The sequence below is a fragment of the Mus pahari genome, chromosome 17, assembly GCF_900095145.1.
Source record: "Mus pahari chromosome 17, PAHARI_EIJ_v1.1, whole genome shotgun sequence".
In the NCBI taxonomy this organism is placed as follows: domain Eukaryota; kingdom Metazoa; phylum Chordata; class Mammalia; order Rodentia; family Muridae; genus Mus; species Mus pahari.
The window spans coordinates 46016316-46033931 of NC_034606.1; the positions used below are offsets into that span (position 1 = coordinate 46016316).

The 17616-nt window shown below is 43.8% G+C and overlaps 1 protein-coding gene across 7 annotated transcripts in view; it reads left to right on the forward strand.

Moving 5' to 3' along the window:
- Tnrc6b (trinucleotide repeat containing adaptor 6B) overlaps nucleotides 1-17158 on the forward strand; it is a 217188-nt gene extending 200030 nt beyond the window's left edge. For all 7 annotated transcript variants that reach the window (XM_029548218.1, XM_029548217.1, XM_021216504.2 and 4 more), the window contains 8 exons: nucleotides 1755-1892; nucleotides 5221-5397; nucleotides 6472-6618; nucleotides 6845-6940; nucleotides 10890-11114; nucleotides 11571-11641; nucleotides 14655-14794; nucleotides 16231-17158. In XM_029548218.1, the coding sequence (XP_029404078.1) occupies nucleotides 1755-1892; nucleotides 5221-5397; nucleotides 6472-6618; nucleotides 6845-6940; nucleotides 10890-11114; nucleotides 11571-11641; nucleotides 14655-14794; nucleotides 16231-16618 (1382 nt within the window). In that variant the 3' untranslated portion in view covers nucleotides 16619-17158. The remainder of the gene's footprint in view (nucleotides 1-1754; nucleotides 1893-5220; nucleotides 5398-6471; nucleotides 6619-6844; nucleotides 6941-10889; nucleotides 11115-11570; nucleotides 11642-14654; nucleotides 14795-16230) is intronic.
- The last annotated feature ends 458 nt before the right edge of the window (nucleotides 17159-17616 follow it).

Below are 17616 nucleotides of genomic sequence, written 5' to 3' on the forward strand. Positions count from 1 at the left end.
CACAAGCCATGCTTCCAGAAGCCTGCAGCTGCTCACCTTCACCACTTTCCTTTCAGGGGCAGAAGTGTCATGTGTTTAGGCCACAAGGACTCCCAGACAACCCTCTGCCTCCCAGTGCCCCTGGTCTCCAGGCTCACTTTCTTTCCATTGTAGAAGATGAGTTTGGTGGGTTGAGTATCTAATCTCCATGCGGGAGAGCTGGCCCAGGGTTCGGATTGCTCTTAGAGAGCACCTGAGGCTGGGTCCCAGCACCCACAGCCACCAGCACTTCAGCTTCAGGTCTCACACACTTTCTCTGGCCTGTGCAGGCACCTAGACCCACACACAGATAAATGCAGTTAAAATTAAAAATAAAAATAAATTTAAGCTCAATTCTACTTACCACCCTTACCCTCTAATCAACCAGTTGGGCTAGGAATTTCAGTTATAAATGTGTAGAGAAACAGGACTCTTCATAGAAATAAGTACCATTTTCGATGAAGGGAAAGTTTCAGATCACCCCCCACCCCCATCTGTGCATGAGTAAAACTAAGCCAAACAGTAGGATAAACCCTCAGGGGAAGCAGACCATGACATGGGCCTCTGTAGGACTTGGATCAGTAGAGCTTGAGGGAGAGCCAGTCTAAGGCATCCTTTTACACTGGAGAGCAAGTGGCAACAGCTGGGCTGGGGCCTGGCCAGAACCCCAAAGCCTGTTGACTAAGGTGGAATGGGGACTAGTGTTGGTTTCCACTCACCCACAGTCCCTTATCCCCAGACTCCTGTGACTATGTAGACCCATTTTGTTGGCTGGCTTTAATCTGCAACTTACCTGTTTTGAGAGTTCATTTGAAAACTGCATTATAACCCAGTGGAGAACAGGTGACTAGCACTGTGAAACTGTGCTGGCAAGTCTCTCAGGTTGTATGTGGCTTTTACTTCTCTGGTGTTCCGTAGTAGTGCAAGAGCCTGATGCTTGGGGCTCACAACACTGTGAATTCAGAATCTCTCTCTTTAAAAAAATTTGCAGGCTGGGCGTAGTGGCGCACCCCTTTAATCCCAGCACTTGGGAGGCAGAAGCAGGCGGATTTCTGAGTTCAAGGCCAGCCTGGTCTACAGAGTGAGTTCCAGGACAGCCAAAGCTACAGAGAAACCCTGTCTCGAAATTCCCGCCCCACCAAAAAAAATTTACTTCCTGTACCTTTGAGGGTATAACTCCCTGTGGGGAAAAAAACTGCTGTGCGCTCTCTCTCCCTCTTTCTCCCCATGTCTCCCCCTCTTTCCCTCTCTCCCTCTCTCTCCCTCGCTCTCCAGACAGGGAAACATTAGAGTATCAGTGCGCTTCTTGCCATTCTCTAGGCACAGCTGAATGTCACGAGTCAGACCTTGTACTGGCTCCTAAACCCTAGATGGTGAGGTTCCTTTGTATAGCCTTTCCTCTCTCCCACTGGAATCCATAACAACTTACTCTCCCATGTTGGTGTCAGATGTGGTCAGAGAATGGTTAAATCCACCTAATTGTCTGGCACAAAGGATGGCTCAGAAAAATGTGGGTGCAGGTAAGCACTGAGATATACCTAATTAGATGACCCATTTTCATGCCATAAAAAAAAAAAGAGACAACAGTTTTTAATCCAGAAGGACCCAATATTAGAGTTTTGAATCAAGTGGCTGTTTCTGCATAGAGATCATGTCAACAGGCCTTCTTGGACTCGTCCTGGAGTATTTAGTTTCTGATGGAAGAAACGTATAGACATGTTGTGATCTCTTTGCAGGCTTCAGCTCTGGTGGCATGGACTATGGTATGGTTGGTGGCAAGGAGGCTGGGACCGAGTCTCGATTCAAACAGTGGACCTCGATGATGGAAGGGCTGCCATCTGTGGCCACACAAGAAGCCACCATGCACAAAAACGGTGAGAGAGCAGCCTCATGTTAGTAGCAGAATATTCTGATCCCTACTCAGGCCTTGACCAAGTATCCTGCATGTTTTGTTGGCTTTTTTGTTTGTTTGTTTGTTTTTTGTTTGTTTGTTTTTGTTTTTGTTTTTCGAGACAGGGTTTCTCTGTATAGCTCTTGCTGTCCTGGAACTCACTTTGTAAACCAGGCTGGCCTCAAACTCAGAAATCCGCCTGCCTCTGCCTCCCGAGTGCTGGGATTAAAGGTGTGCGCCACCACACCCGGCTTTTTATTATTATTTTTAATTCTTATGTGTATGCATATTTTGTGTATGTGTGTGCACCACATGCATGCAGTACCCTCAGAGGCCAATGGTGCGTGTTGGACTGCTGCTGGGAACTGCAGTTAATCACTATGTGGGTGCTGGGAAGCAAACCTATGTAGCCCTCCCTTTTGTGAATTTTTATTTTTTTAAGTACTAATCTTTAGCTTTTGGTAATGAGTCTCTTGATATTTTCCCTACGTTTTATGATCACCTATCAGGGTTTGGCTTAATTCATCTTTCAAGGCATTTAAAGGGTTCTAATTAATGATGGCATAATTTCCCACTTACCGTGGGATTGAGAATAGTTATTGTGCACCCATAAGATTAAAACGCTATTTAGGTGTTTTGTTTGTTTGTTTGTTTTTTTGGTTTCTTTTTGGTTTTTCAAGACAGGGTTTCTCTGTTTAGCCTTGGCTCTCCTGGAACTCACTTTGTAGACCAGGCTGGCCTCAAACTCAGAAATCCACCTGCCTCTGCCTCCCGAGTGCAGGGATTAAAGGCATGCACCACCACACCCGGCCCTATTTAGGTGTCTTAAGAGAGCAGAATCCTCTTGCTGAGGTTTTGGTTGGTTGGTTGGTTGGTTTGGTTTGGTTATCTGAGACAGGGTCTTATATGGTCCATGCTAATCTCAAATTCCTGGCTCTGTGCTTTTTTTTTTTCTTTTTGGTTTTTCAAGACAGGGTTTCTCTGTGTAGACCAGGCTGGCCTCGAACTCAGAAATCCACCTGCCTCTGCCTCCCAAGTGCTGGGATTAAAGGCGTGGGCCACCACACCTGGCAGCTCTGTGGTTTATTTGTTGTTTTTTTTTTTTTTTTTAATTTATTTATTTATTATATGTAAGTACACTGTAGCTGTCTTCAGACACTCCAGAAGAGGGCGTCAGATGGTTGTTACGATGGTTGTGAGCCACCATGTGGTTGCTGGGATTTGAACTCAGGACCTCTGAAAGAGCAGTCAGTGCTCTTAACTGCTGAGCCATCTCTCCAGCCCCAGCTCTGTGCTTTTTATGAGCTCAGAGATCAGTATCAGATTTTTAAAAACTCCTGCCCTGACCTGGGTATTGTGCATGCAAGTTGAAAACCAGCATAGGCTATATATAGTTCAAGTTTATATTGGAAGATATAGTGAAACCCTGTCTCAGAAAAAGAAGAAAGATTCTCTAAGCTTAAAAGATGGCTAGTAGATGAGAATTCTTAAGGTTTGAACTTTGTTCAGAGCCCCTTGTTCTCTGTGAGTTAGTATCCCTCCAGACAGCATCTGAGTCATATTGTGAGTGTGGATTAGCCTTGCCTGTCCATCATTTCCTTTCAGAGCTGCCCCATTTCTCTAGAAAACAGATAAGTCTAGACCTTCTTTCAGCCTTCAATGCAATGTTTGTTTCATTTGTCAATTATTTCACTTGGATTCAGCGTTGTCTCCGTGAGAATCAATATAGATAAGTGTCTGGTGTTCCTGCTGCAGAGCCCCAGCAGTCTTAACCCAGCCAGCTCATTCAGTCTGCAGCCTTTCAGGTTTCCGTTATAAACCCTCTTTAATAAGCCCATTATAAAACCTCTTTAATAACCCCATGCAGAGACTGGGAAAGAAGCCACCCAGAGCTCTCTGCCTGTCCCATTAAGCATGATCAAAATCAAGAATAATTTACTGAAATTATAAAGGCTGTTTTATGGACTGAGTAAACCTAGTCCTGTGTCATCTATAGCTCTGGGCACTTTTATAACTTCCTCAGGCTAGTGATTTGCCATATCTGGATAATAAATATAAAATGGCATGCTAGAAGATTACCTCAGAGTACAGTATCCTCTTTACCAGAGAATATAGATCATGTTTTCCCCGTTTTCTTAGCAGTCCCCAAGATAATTGAGTGTTTCATTCTGCACTACCTCACTGTGCTGCACCTCAGGGAGTGAGCCACGCTGTCTATAGAAAAGCAAATGTCCTCTAGCAGAAGATGGAGACACTAATAATATTCCCTTAGTCTAAACCAAACAGATTGCTTACTCACTATTTATATAAGCATCTTATTGTCCTGAAAATCATTCTATGTGCTCATGATTCACCACTCTAAGACTATGCTTAAATGAGTGACAGACTATATGAACTCTATTTTGGAAATAAAGAAAATACTCTCCCATAGGTTCCCTGAATTTTTACTTAAAGTAAAAAAAATGATGGCTATTGTTTTTTACTTAATGAACGTTAAGCTTTCAACTTTTCCTCCATGAAAACGCTTCAAGGAGGTACTGACAAAGCCATAGGAATACCCCTGGGAACACAGTGACAAGGGTTTTCTCTTCTCTGTGTGTGAGGCCCTGGGCTCAGAAATGCAGAGCTCATTGCTGTTGCGCTGGCAAAGACCTTGGGCAGGAATCCCACCTCGTTGCCTTGGAATCTAGAGCAATTGCAGATGCCTTTCTCTCTGGTGGACTCTGCACGCTGCCAATCCCAGATAACCCAAGCCCAGCCAGCCTTTAAGAGCTGGGGTAAGAAGCGTCAATAGAAAGATCACCTAAAACTGTCCAAGACTCTAAATTTGTTCAGTTTTTCTCATTTCTCACTTTTGAGTAATTAGCTTAGAAACCACATAGATACTTTGCTTCGTACTTTTGTATATGTTTCACTGATTTTATAAGACTATAGGATTTCAGATTGAAAGGGCTTTTCTAGAATGAGAACACTCGTATGAGTTTAGGTGAGAAATGGAGAAGCTCAGAGAGGTGAGCTCAGTCATCACGGCTGTGCTTCTATTAATGGTTGCCCAAAGTTCTTTATTCCTATGTGTGTGGGTGGTTTTTAGTTTGCTTGTGTGTCTGTGCACATGTGCATGCCTATTCCCAACACAGGTCATAAGAGGGCATCAGACCCCCTGGAACTGGTGTACAGATAGTTGGGAGCTGCCATGTAGGTGTTGGAATCAAACCTGGGCCCTCTGAAGAACAGCCAGTGGTCTGAATTTCTGAGCCATCTCTCTACCCCCTGGTGCTCTCTCTTAGTCAATTATTTCTTTCTTTTCTCAGGCGCTATAGTGGCCCCTGGTAAGACCCGAGGAGGTTCACCGTACAACCAGTTTGATATAATCCCAGGTGACACACTGGGTGGCCATACGGGTCCTGCTGGTGATAGCTGGTTACCTGCCAAATCTCCACCGACTAATAAAATCGGAAGTAAATCCAGCAATGCCAGTTGGCCTCCAGGTATTGTTCATAAACTGCCTTTCCTAGAATAGTTGTTCTCTGACATTCAGACTCTGAACATACTTCTTATGCAGCTCACTGTACTGAGGAAGGCCCGTGCTTTCTTTTCTGCATTTAGTAGTTATTGTCTGATAAAGGTAAGGCATGAACCCTGAAATGTGTGCCATGAGAAAAGTAAAGTTCTTCAAGAAATGGGGAGTTAAGGAGAAGAGAGGTGGCCTTGTAGCTAGGATTTGGCATTTGTCCTATATGTAGAATGCCTTGGAAGATTAGCTCTTTTAAAGTGGCATTGGATTGATTGATATGCTCACTAGTCAGGTTTGTCATTTATCTCCCTGGGTACACAGTGATGAGTTCAATAAGATTCATCTCTCTCTTTCTCCCTTCCTTGCTCTCTCCTTCCTCTGTCCCCTCCCTCTGTCTCTGTATTCTGTTTTCATTATAGAAAATTTAATAAAATAAGTCAGTAATTATCCTCCTCTTCATATATAATTTTGACATAAATGTATATAACTACATTTTATTAGAGTGAAATGAAATAATGCCTCTTGTTCATATAATAAAGTTATACATATAATACAATCTTTTCTACACAGTTAGAGGTTAATATTACATGTAGCTTTAAATACAGCTTCAACCGATCAATAAACACAGGATAAGCCTTCATATATGGTCTAGGTTTTCTCATGAGCAGTTAAATTATTCCCAACTATCCCCAGACAGACTGAGAAATAATGGTCACTTATTATATTTCATTTTATTATTGCCTCGCTTCCTTAGGCCACACCTACTTTTCCTTACAACCTGGCTTCCTCTAATATCATGTATGGAGCCATGTATAATCCAGACACAGACAAGTGAATGAACAGACAGTATGCTAATAGACATGCTGCTGACAAGAGCATGATAAATTTTATTTCGTGATGAAAATCTGATTCGTAGTAGATTTCATTGTTTAAACTTTTCATGGGACCATGTTTTTTTCTACTAAACAGTTATTTTAACATAATAAGATAGGAAGTGTTTAAGTTGTTTTTAACACTCTCCTATCGCTATCATTTCTTCTTATCACAGAATTCCAACCAGGAGTGCCATGGAAAGGTATCCAAAATATTGACCCTGAATCTGACCCCTATGTCACCCCAGGAAGTGTGCTAGGGGGTACAACCACATCTCCCATTGTAGATACTGACCACCAACTGCTGCGGGATAACACCACAGGTAAGTGAGGGCTGCTGTAATACTACCCAAGCCTGTGGCCTTGTTTCTACTTGTGGTACCTGATAATTTAAGCAGAAAATAGAAGCATATTTTTTTATATGTGAATTGTTTGGTTACATTTTGTTTTTCCTTCCATTTGAGTTTAAATAAAAATACTTACAAAGATTTCCTGGTTATACTGACATTTGTCTCTAATATTTTCTTCCTCCTCTTCTTTTGTTATAAGGGTCTAATTCTTCCCTCAACACCTCGCTGCCTTCACCTGGTGCCTGGCCCTACAGTGCCTCTGACAACTCCTTTACCAACGTTCATAGCACTTCAGGTACTTGGTGGCGTTTCCCTCTTGCTTAGCAGCTGACTGTGAGGGTCCTCTTTATTACCAGCATTTGCTTCCTAAGGGTACCTCTAAAGGATGGGAAACACCTAAGTCAGCACAGATGGAAGCACAACCCTTCTTTGCATTCAGCTTCTACTCAGGGAGTTCCTGGTCTCACAGAGATAGGATGGGTAACACAGGACTATATTGGACCAAGGCCAATGGGAATAGAATCTCATGTAACTGCAGTTATTCAGAGGGCAGAGCCCATGACCTGATGACCAAATGTTTCTGTTAACTAGCCTGCCAAGAAATCAAGGACTGTATGAAGAGCCAGTTCAACCCATATTAACATTGAGGCAACCAGTGGTAGCTTACTTTTCCCCAAAAATCTGACCTAAAGACATAATGACAGTAAATGGCCAGAGTAAAAAAGAGGACCTTGGTTAATTTGGCAGTAGTATGTGCTGAGTTCCTATGGTTGGTTGGTTGGTTTTTGCATTTATTTGCTTATTGAGACTTAAGAAGGAATAGAAAAGTTAATAGGAGCTAGAGAAATGGTTCAGTGGGTAAAATGCTATGCAAACATGGAGACCTGAGTTCAGTCCCCACACCCACATAAAAAAAAAAAATCAGGCACAACTGGGCACACCTTTAATCCCAGCACTCAGGAGACAGAGATAGGTGTGTAGATCCACAAGTTTGGGTCTACCCTGGTCTACATAGCAAGCTCCAAGGCAGCCCTACATAGTGAAACCCTATCTCAAAAGAAAAAATGATGGCATACAAGTATAATGCCAGTGCTGGTGCTGGGGAGGCAGAGACTAAAAGATCCCTGGACCTTGCTAGCTAGCCAGTCCCTCCAGCCAACCAGAGCTACAAGCAAAGGAAGAGACACCCCCCCCACACACACACACACAAAATATTTTTGTTAATTATTTGGAAATTTCACACAATGCACCCTGATCACAGTTGATTCCTTTTCCTCCCAGGTCCACCCTCTCTCCCTTGCACCACTACCACCCCTGACATCACTTCTCCATCTCTGTTCTCTCGAGCACTCTTAACTAAGCTCAGATTGACCCACTCCACTGCTGCTGCTGTTCTTAGAGATCATCCCATGATGTTGGCATATCTTATACACTGGGGTCTTCTGCTGCAGCTAGGGTTCACCAATAGCCTCTTGTAGGCTCTCTTCATGGTGTCAAGCCTCAACTCCTTTACATTACCCCTTAAGTCCTGGGCCACCAACTGCAACTGAGGCTACATCTTCACCATTGGCCTTCCCTGGCCTCTCACAGTGCAAGCCTCAGCTGTTCTTCATGACCCCTTCATGTCTTCAAAACCAGTATCACCTGGGTGACTCTTACACATTACCAAGTCCAGCCACAGCACGAGGTACAATCTTGGCTATCTCTGGAACACAGCTGTTTATGCTCTCAGAAAACTCTTCCCAGAAGATTTCACCTTAGCAATGCTGGTCTCTTCTTAATCACTGCTAATTTCTTAGCTCTAGCTAACCAGTGTCAATTGTCCCAGGAGACCTATTTTTCACTCTAAAGCCAGAGCTACATGGCCAAAGCTGCCATTTTCTGCTGCTTACTGGGGCTGGAACATTCCCCTTCCCACCCCTCCCCAGCCCCACTTATTCTGTTACTAGCTTTCTGTTTTCTGACTCCCTCCCTGCCTGATTGACCTTGAACTCTTGAACTCAGTGATCTGCATGCCTGTCTCCTGAGCACTGAGATTAAAGGTGTGCACCACTATGCCTGGATCTAAACTTAGCTGGGTTGGATCTTGCCCCAAAGTCCCACTCGCTTAATTCAATTTAATATACTTGAACACAGGATTCTGCTCCATTTCACTTCCTGGTGCCCCTTTAATACTTGAACCATATATATTAGATGTTTCCTTTCTGAGCTTACTATACTTGTTCATATGTTCTTTATGAGACTTAACCAGAGAACAAAGTCTCTGCTGAGCTTTTTTGAGACTTCCTTTGTGCATGCAATTAATATAAATCTCACCTCCTTAGCCTCCGGTAGACTCTTCAGACTAGGGCAAAAAGCAGCCACATTCTTCACCATAAAAACAGTCTCTAGGCCACATACTGAACTCCTCTGAAACCTCTTGGGCCAGGTCTGTACAGTTCAAACTACTCTCAGCAACAAAATCTTCCATATTCCTACTAGAGTAGCCCACTGAGCCCCATTTAAAGCATTCCACCGCTTTCTAAATCCAGGCCTATCACAGCAATACCCCAGCTCCCTGGTACCAACTTCTATCTTAGTTAGGGTTTTACTGCTGTGAACAGACACCATGACCATGACAAGTCTTAAAAATGACAACATTTAATTGGGGCTAGTTTACAGGTTCAGAAGTTCAGTCCAGTATCATCAAAGTGGGTGCATGGCAGCATCTAGGCAGGCATGGTACAGGAGGAGCTGAGAGTTCTACATCTTCATCTGAAGGCTGCTAGTGGAAGACTGACTTCCAGGCAGCTAGGATGAGGGTCTTAAGCCCACGCCCACAGTGACACACCTACTCCAACAAGGCCACACCTCCTAATGGTGCCACTTCCTAGGACAAGCATCTACAAACCATCACAGTGTTTTTCTCCATGTTTCCTCTCTCCCTTTCTCCGTGGACCCCAGGCCCTGGCTCTCAGAATATATTTGACAATCATTTTCATCTCCACTCCTCTTGGTCCACTCTGACCCTAGGTTTGGTTTGGTTTGGATTTTGTTTAGTTTGGCTTTTGAAGACAGGGTTTCTTCAAAACCCAAAACCCAGCTCTGGCTGTCCTAGAACTCACTCTATAGACTAGGCTGGCCTCTATAACGCAGAGATACATCTGCCTCTGCTGGGATTAAAGGTATGGCCCACCTCCACCAGGCAATTTATCTTTTCCTCTTTTTTGGGGGGGGGGTGTTTTGGGGGTTTTTGTGTGTGTGTGTGCTGAGTCTCATGGAAACTCTACTGCAACTTGCCTAGCCAAACCCCATGAAAATTCTAAAGGGATGTACATATATTGAGCCTGGATTTCCTTTTCCCTGCTTTCCTGAGCCTATCCTTTGATGTACATATGTGCTGTTGCCAAGGTTACCAGTTCTGTCTCCCTCTGAAGCAGAGGCTCCACAAGATAATTACCTATAGTGCTGTCCAGTGACTTAAGCTTATTAAGCAGTAGTGATCATTTGATGAATTTTTTTTTAGATATATTTTTGTTGTGTAGATCGATAGACAGACAGACAGACAGAGTCTGTGTGTATAAGTACTACATAACTTACCTAGTGCTCACAGATGTCAAAAGAGGGTATGGGACCCCCTGGAGTTGGAATGGTTGTGAACTACTCTGTAGGTGATGGAAATTGAACCCAGATCCTTTGCAAGAACAAACGAAACCACTGGCTCCCAGCCTTATTGGTTATATTTAAAATCGATGTTGGTGTCTAATGTATCAAGGCATAAGCAATATATAGTTTTCCTAGTGGTTTTGTGTGTGTGGTAAGTGAGCATTTATAGAGTACTCTAGTACTGTTGGTGTTAACATTGTAACCCTGTCTTTTAGCTTGGCCTTTTTTGTAATACTTTCTCCATAAATTTGTCTTCTCTTTCAAGTTGTGTTTACCCAAAAAAGAAGTAGGAGATTAGTTATATTAGTGAATCTTCAATTCACATAATGATTTATCAGTTTAGAGTCATTTTAAAATTTTATATTTAGCATGCTCAAAGAAAATTTATTTTTATACTGCTGTTCTTAAAATGTATGCTTCCTGCTACTTTTAATTTTTTTTTTTTTTTGAAACAGTACAAGGAGCCCAGGGTCACCTCAGCCTTAACACTGTGACTATAAAATATAAATATATGTGTGTTTATAAACAGACAAAATTTGTGTCTATTAGTGGGCAGATGCCCATCTAACCCTGACTTCTTTCCAACTTTTCTCTTACAGCAAAGTTCCCTGATTATAAATCCACGTGGTCCCCAGATCCCATAGGACACAACCCCACTCATCTCTCCAATAAGATGTGGAAAAATCACATCTCCTCCAGGAACACTACACCGCTGCCCCGCCCACCTCCTGGCCTAACCAACCCCAAACCGGCATCTCCTTGGAGCAGCACAGCACCACGATCGGTCAGGGGGTGGGGGACACAGGACTCCCGGATTGCCTCGGGTGAGGATGATCTGCTGTGCAGGGGCAGGGGCAGGAGCAGGAACGTCTGCTTAGCACCCTGGGAGGACATTGCTGGGGCTCAGCATGGAGGAGTGTGTGGTTATCTGGTAGAGGAAAAATCGTCTTTTGACTGAAAAGTTGCAGTTAATACAGATGAAGGAACCAGGATCCCTCTAGGGCACATGAAGTAAAAATGAGCAATTATAGAGGAAAGGCAGGGGTGGGGTGGGGGGTGGATAGTATCCCACAAATATGCAAATTAATTCACTGGTGTCAGGAACTAGAAAAGACCATGAAGGTCAGGATTAGGGTTTTTTGTTTGTTTGTTTGTTTGTTTTTTAAAAAGAGGCCTATGGTCTGCATAAAAATGTCCTTGCCCTGTGTGGTCCCCTGAGAGTCTTGGTTTGGATATGTGTTAGTCTTCTTTCTCCCTCATCCTTCCCCTGTTGTCTGCAGCCTCTACCTGGAGTGATGGTGGCTCTGTTCGTCCTAGTTACTGGCTGGTTCTTCACAATCTCACTCCACAGGTAACCTTGCTTTCTTGTAGTTTTCTAGATAAGAGTTTGATTTTATGTAAAGAGAGAGCTGCGCATATTGGCACACACCTTTAGTCTCCAGCACTTGAGAGGCAAAGACAGGTAGATGTCTCTGAGTTCAAGGACAGCCTGTTAGCAAGTTCTTAAGGTACATAGGAGTCTTGTCTAAAATAAAAGGGGAGAGACAGAAAGGAGGATGTTGGCAGACATGAAAGGTCTTTTCAATTCAGGTTTTTTTGTTTTTGTTTATTCATTTGTTTTGGCCCCACCCATCCCAGTGGTTTCTCTGTGAAGACCCGGCTGTCATAGAACTCACTCTGTAGACCAAGTTGGCCTTAAACTTACAGAGATCTGCCTGCCTCTCAGATGCTGGGGTTGAAGGCATTTGCCACCACTGCTCAGCTATGAAAGGTCATTTATGGGACTAGAGAGATGACTCAGCAGTTAAGGAAGCTTGCTGCTTATGCAGAGCACCCAAGTTTAGTTCCCAGCAACTACATGAGATGTCTGATGTAGGAGATCTGATGCTCTCTTATGGCCTATAAAGAAAGCGCTCTTATTTCATGGCCACTAGGCCTCACATTCACACTCATGATGCTAGAGATGTGACCTGCCGATAAGACATTGTGTTTCATAGATACGCCTGTTGGAATCTGGAACCAAATAGGAGGATACATTTTAACCACATGGAAAAAGATGTTCCCAACAGGGGCTTGGAAGGTCAGTCAGTTGATAAAGTGGTAGCGTGAGGTCCTCAGATCTGTAACATAGTATTGTCTGCTAGGACTCTCTGTAGACAAATACAGTTTCCTATAAACTTATCTGCCCAGTGAACCTATTTGTGGCAAGTAAATCACAAGTCCCCTCCTATTTCTAGGTACTATAGACAGGCTTACATAGTCTCTCAAAATACATAAAAGCCCCAGTTTATTTCCTTAGCTAATAGTTGTCTAAACTGTAAAGACTCGTGTGGGAGCAGGAGTGATACTGATACTGGGATCAAACCTGGGGCTCACACGTAGTAAACAAATACTCCGTGTACATCTGACCACAGCCCCAATATGAAAAATCAAACATAATAATGCTCAAAACGATATGCCTGAGGGGTTTTTGGTTTTTTTTGTTTTTGTTTTTTATTTTTTTGGTTTTTTCAAGACAGGGTTTCTCTGTATAACCCTGGCTGTCCTGGAATTCACTCTGTAGACCAGGCTGGCCTCGAACTCAGAAATCTGCCTGCCTCTGCCTCCCAAGTGCTGGAATTAAAGACATACGCCACCACTGCCCGGCTATGCCTGAGTTTTTAAGAGTTATCACTCGGGGCTGGTGAGATGGCTCAGCAGGTAAGAGCACCTGACTGCTCTTCCAAAGGTGCAGAGTTCAAATCCCAGCAACCACATGGTGGCTCAAAACCATCCTTAACGAGATCTGACTCTCTACTTCTGGAGTGTCTGAAGTCAGCTACAGTGCACTTATATATAATAAATAAATAAAATCTTTTTAAAAAAAAGTGTTATCACACTATGTAGCTATATTATGGTTATAATGTGGATAGGATGAGAGCCAATAAGAGGTACCCAGTTTTGAAAAGAGCCTGGGCATGCTAGCTAACCATTTATTCCTATCCACTAAGAAATAGTATGCTGGGCATGGTGGCGCACGCCTTTAATCCCAGCACTTGGGAGGCAGANGCAGGTGGATTTCTGAGTTCGAGGCCAGCCTAGTCTACAAAGTGAGTTCCAGGACAGCCAGAGCTATACAGAGAAACCCTGTCTCAAAAAACCAAAAAAAAAAAAAAAGAAAGAAAGAAAGAAATAGTATGCATACATTACATGTGTAATAAAAATAATAAAATTAACGTGATCCTGGCTGTGTATGTATCAGAAAATAATTGATTTCTTTAAATATTAGAGCTGCTGGGGCTGGAGAGATGGGTTAGCAGTTAAAAGCATTGTCTGCATTTCCAGAGGTCCTGAGTTCAATCCCCAGCAACCACATGGTGACTCACAACCATATATAATATAGTGTGATCTGGTGCCCTCTTTTGGCATGCAGGTGTACATGCAGATAGAGCACTAATACATAAAATAAATGAATATTTAGAAAAAATGTTAGAGCTGTCTTGTAAGTAGACCAATGTCACTCCCAGTTTAAGTTGTTGGTAGAGCAAAGTGATACATGGGGCAGTGGATTTTCCATCACCAAAAAATGTCTCCTGAAAAGTCATTTATGCCATATAATGATTTATTCATGTAGGAGATGTCCCTTACCAGTGTGCCAGCAGCATTTTCTTTGGTTCTGGGGGAGGAGCTAACAGGAGCTTCCCACTGGTGCTGAGAGTGGAACCCAGAGCCTTGTGCCTCTTAGGCACCTGCTTCACCACGGGCTATGAGACATTCCACAGCTTTCTAAGTCTTTCCCAATTGTAGCATAGATTTTCCAGTGAGGTGAACTGAAGTATTGGGATGAAGGCTTAAACGATCTTGTTGGAAAATTCATCCGGAGTAAATAGGTTTGTTCATATAACTCCTAGATTGGAGAAATTACCCATAGTCCCCCGTAGCCCTTGGTGAAATGGGTTAAGTGAAAAGGAAGGTAAAAGTAGTTCTCCCTTTATAGATTGTCAGAGGGTGTGACAGTGTTGGATCGAGTAGTTTTCAGAGTAGGCCAGTTTTTACTGCCTGGTGTTCATTGTGCTCTTCTGTGAGAGTATTTATTGGGAGGCAGAAAAAAAAAATGTTATGAAGTTGAGAGCTTTGCATGGTAACTTTATTTCTCATTCTCTGCCTTTTTGAGCTCTAAATATGCACATGCTTATTCATCTTTCTTTTAAAAAAAATAGACCATATAATTAGATTTTAAGTTTTTACTTTAAGCTATTTTTATGCAGAAACATCTTATTTATAAAATAGGAGTAATGGGTCTCAGTCTTGTTCTTAAGTGTCTTAGAATGTACCTTTCCCAGGCCTCATCTACTTCTTAGCTCACATGTGTTGTTACCTCTTAGATTGATGGGTCAACCTTGAGAACGATCTGCATGCAGCATGGCCCACTGCTGACATTCCATCTGAATCTAACCCAGGGCACTGCCCTGATCCGATACAGCACCAAACAAGAGGCAGCCAAGGCCCAGACTGCACTGCACATGTAAGTATTGCATCCAGCATCTAGACAAGTGCACATGATACACAAAGGAGTGTTCTGGTGCTGCTCAATTAAACAGTGACGTAAGCATGCTCAAATAATCTCATCTCAGTCACATATATATTTGCAGATACTGAGGTGTTGGTCTTTTCTACATTTGTTATGAAAAATATTCTAAATGCTATTATTTTTCTTGTTAGAATCTAGCTGTTTACTGTTGCAGATGTAAATAAGAAATTTTTGTTTGTTTGGTTGGTTGGTTGGTTGGTTGGTTGGTTGGTTTGAGACAGGGTCTCTCTATATAGACCTGGCTGTCCTAGTCCTCACTGAAGAGACCAGGCTGGCTTTGAACTCACAGAGATCCAACTGCCCCTGCTTCCTAGTGCTGGGATTAAAGGTCTGCAGCCCAGAGATGAAATTAATGTAGTTGTGGGTAGCAGGGTTTTTGCATGAAGTAGACAGAGTAGATCCGACTCTCACCAATTCTCTTCCCCACCCACTGTCAAACTGGTGGACAAAAGAAGTGTTCACTCCATTTGGCCATAGATGCCATGACAAAACTTCAGAGAGAGCACAGACAGGTGATAGCAGGCCCCAGCAGCAAGTCCGTGCTCAGACAAAATGGGCCTGGGTGTTGGCTTACCTGCTCTTATGAATGGTATTCTTTGCCTCCTGGGGATTTAAGGAAGGGAAGGAGGGAGAGAAAGAAAACTGACATTTTCTTCTTGCTTTTTAAAACTTCAAATTTTTAAAAAATAGTTTAGAATCACAGCAAAATTGAGGGGATGGGACAGCAATTTCCTGTGCACTCCTTCAGTGATTCCTCAACCCATTGTCATCACTCCTAGAGTGTCCTTTGTTACAATTTCCTAGCATTCATTAGCACCTAATTCACCAGAGTCCACAGTTCACGTTAGGGTTTCGTTCACTTTCTGGGTCACTGGTGTTGGAGAGTGTGAACCAACAAGTGCCGATCTACTCACCTCACACCATGGCTGGATCGGTCAGGGTTGTACCTTTGCCCTAAATATCCTCCCCTGACTCCCTCCCCCCTCTCAGACACACACACACACACACACACACACACACACACACACACACACACACACACACACACAGAGANCTGTCTCCCTCTCCCTTCCCCCCTCTCAGACACACACACACACACACACACACACACACACACACACACACACACACACACACACAGAGAGAGAGGCTGGAGACATAGCTCAGGTGTTCTTGCTTGGCATGAATAAATCCCTAGGTTCAGTCCCCAGTACTGCATAAACCAAGCATGATCGCCCACACCTGGCGTCAGGCATGCAGACAACACAGTAGCAGAGGGCTGACAGCTATGCACCCTCCCCCTCCCCCACCCCCCCACCCCCAATGCTGGTGACCCCTCAGATCACGTAACTCTCTTCTCCTTTCTCTAGGTGTGTGTTGGGAAACACTACCATCCTGGCCGAGTTTGCCACGGAGGATGAAGTCAGCCGCTTTCTGGCTCAAGCTCAGCCCCCTACACCTGCAGCAACCCCGAGTGCACCTGCCACAGGGTGGCAGTCACTGGAGACCAGCCAGAACCAAGCAGACCCCGTTGGACCTGCGCTGAACCTTTTCGGTGGGTCCACCGGGCTCGGGCAGTGGAGCAGCAGCGCTGGTGGCAGCAGTGGGGCCGATCTTGCCGGCACTTCCTTGTGGGGCCCCCCAAACTATTCTTCTAGCTTGTGGGGAGTCCCGACGGTGGAAGATCCCCATAGGATGGGCAGCCCTGCTCCTTTACTACCTGGTGACCTTCTGGGAGGAGGGTCGGATTCAATCTGAACTTAGAACTTTCAACTCTGACCTCGTGACCTTTTTTGGAACAGCAGCAGCACTAACTTGACCTTTTCGTTTTTTTTTTCAACTTGCAATAAATACATTTTTAAAAGGAAAAAAGAAAACGGAGAGAGAAAAAAGGTGGGTCATTGACAGACTGTCTGAGCACATAGTTGCCTCCCTTAAAACTTCAGTTTTTTCGTTTGGAATATGAATCCAAAAAGAGAACATATCACTCTTGAAATACTTGAATCATGAACGCCAACCTAGAAAGACAATGTGAAGCAAGTACACATACCATTTAAATTTAAACACAAAAAAATTAAAAAAATTAGTTTCTAGTTTTTCACTTTTTTCATGTTATATGGAAGTTGTTGCTAAGAAACATATATACTGAAAAAATAGCTTTTTAACTTTGTTTGCACTGGGTGTGTTTCCGTCCTTAGGTCTACCATGTTTGGGTGGGAGGGAAATTCAAAAGAATTGTTGGGGGTGGGGGGAGGGAAGACTTGACGGAGCCTCACTTTAAAAACAAAAACAAAAAAAACTTTAAAAAAAAAAAAAAAAGGAAAAATTTTGTGATTGGCTGGTTGATAAATACCAGTGTGTTCTGGCACATGTAACTGCCCAGGCATGCTCGTTGTGGTATGTGTGTGCACGTGTGTTCATGTGCATTTGCGTGCACCCTCCTCTCTGTCTCTGTGTGTGTGCCTGCGTCCTGCCCCCGCGTCCTGCCCCGCCCCCACCCTGATTTCTCAGAAAGCTGCATTGCTGACAGTTTGAAGGCTGGCTGGCCGGCCATCCGCTTTTAATTATTTTTGACTATGAGAACACAGGAGCACAGGGAGCCGCTGCAGCTCAAGCCACTTCTTCTGGCTGCCTCGAGATGAGATGAAGGGTGCTTTTCAGTGACAGAGCAGCAGCCAGAATGTGGAGGGGGTCCCCAGCTTCTGTCGACCCAGCCGCAGAGCAGAGCACTGCCAAGGCCAGCGGTGTGACCGGAG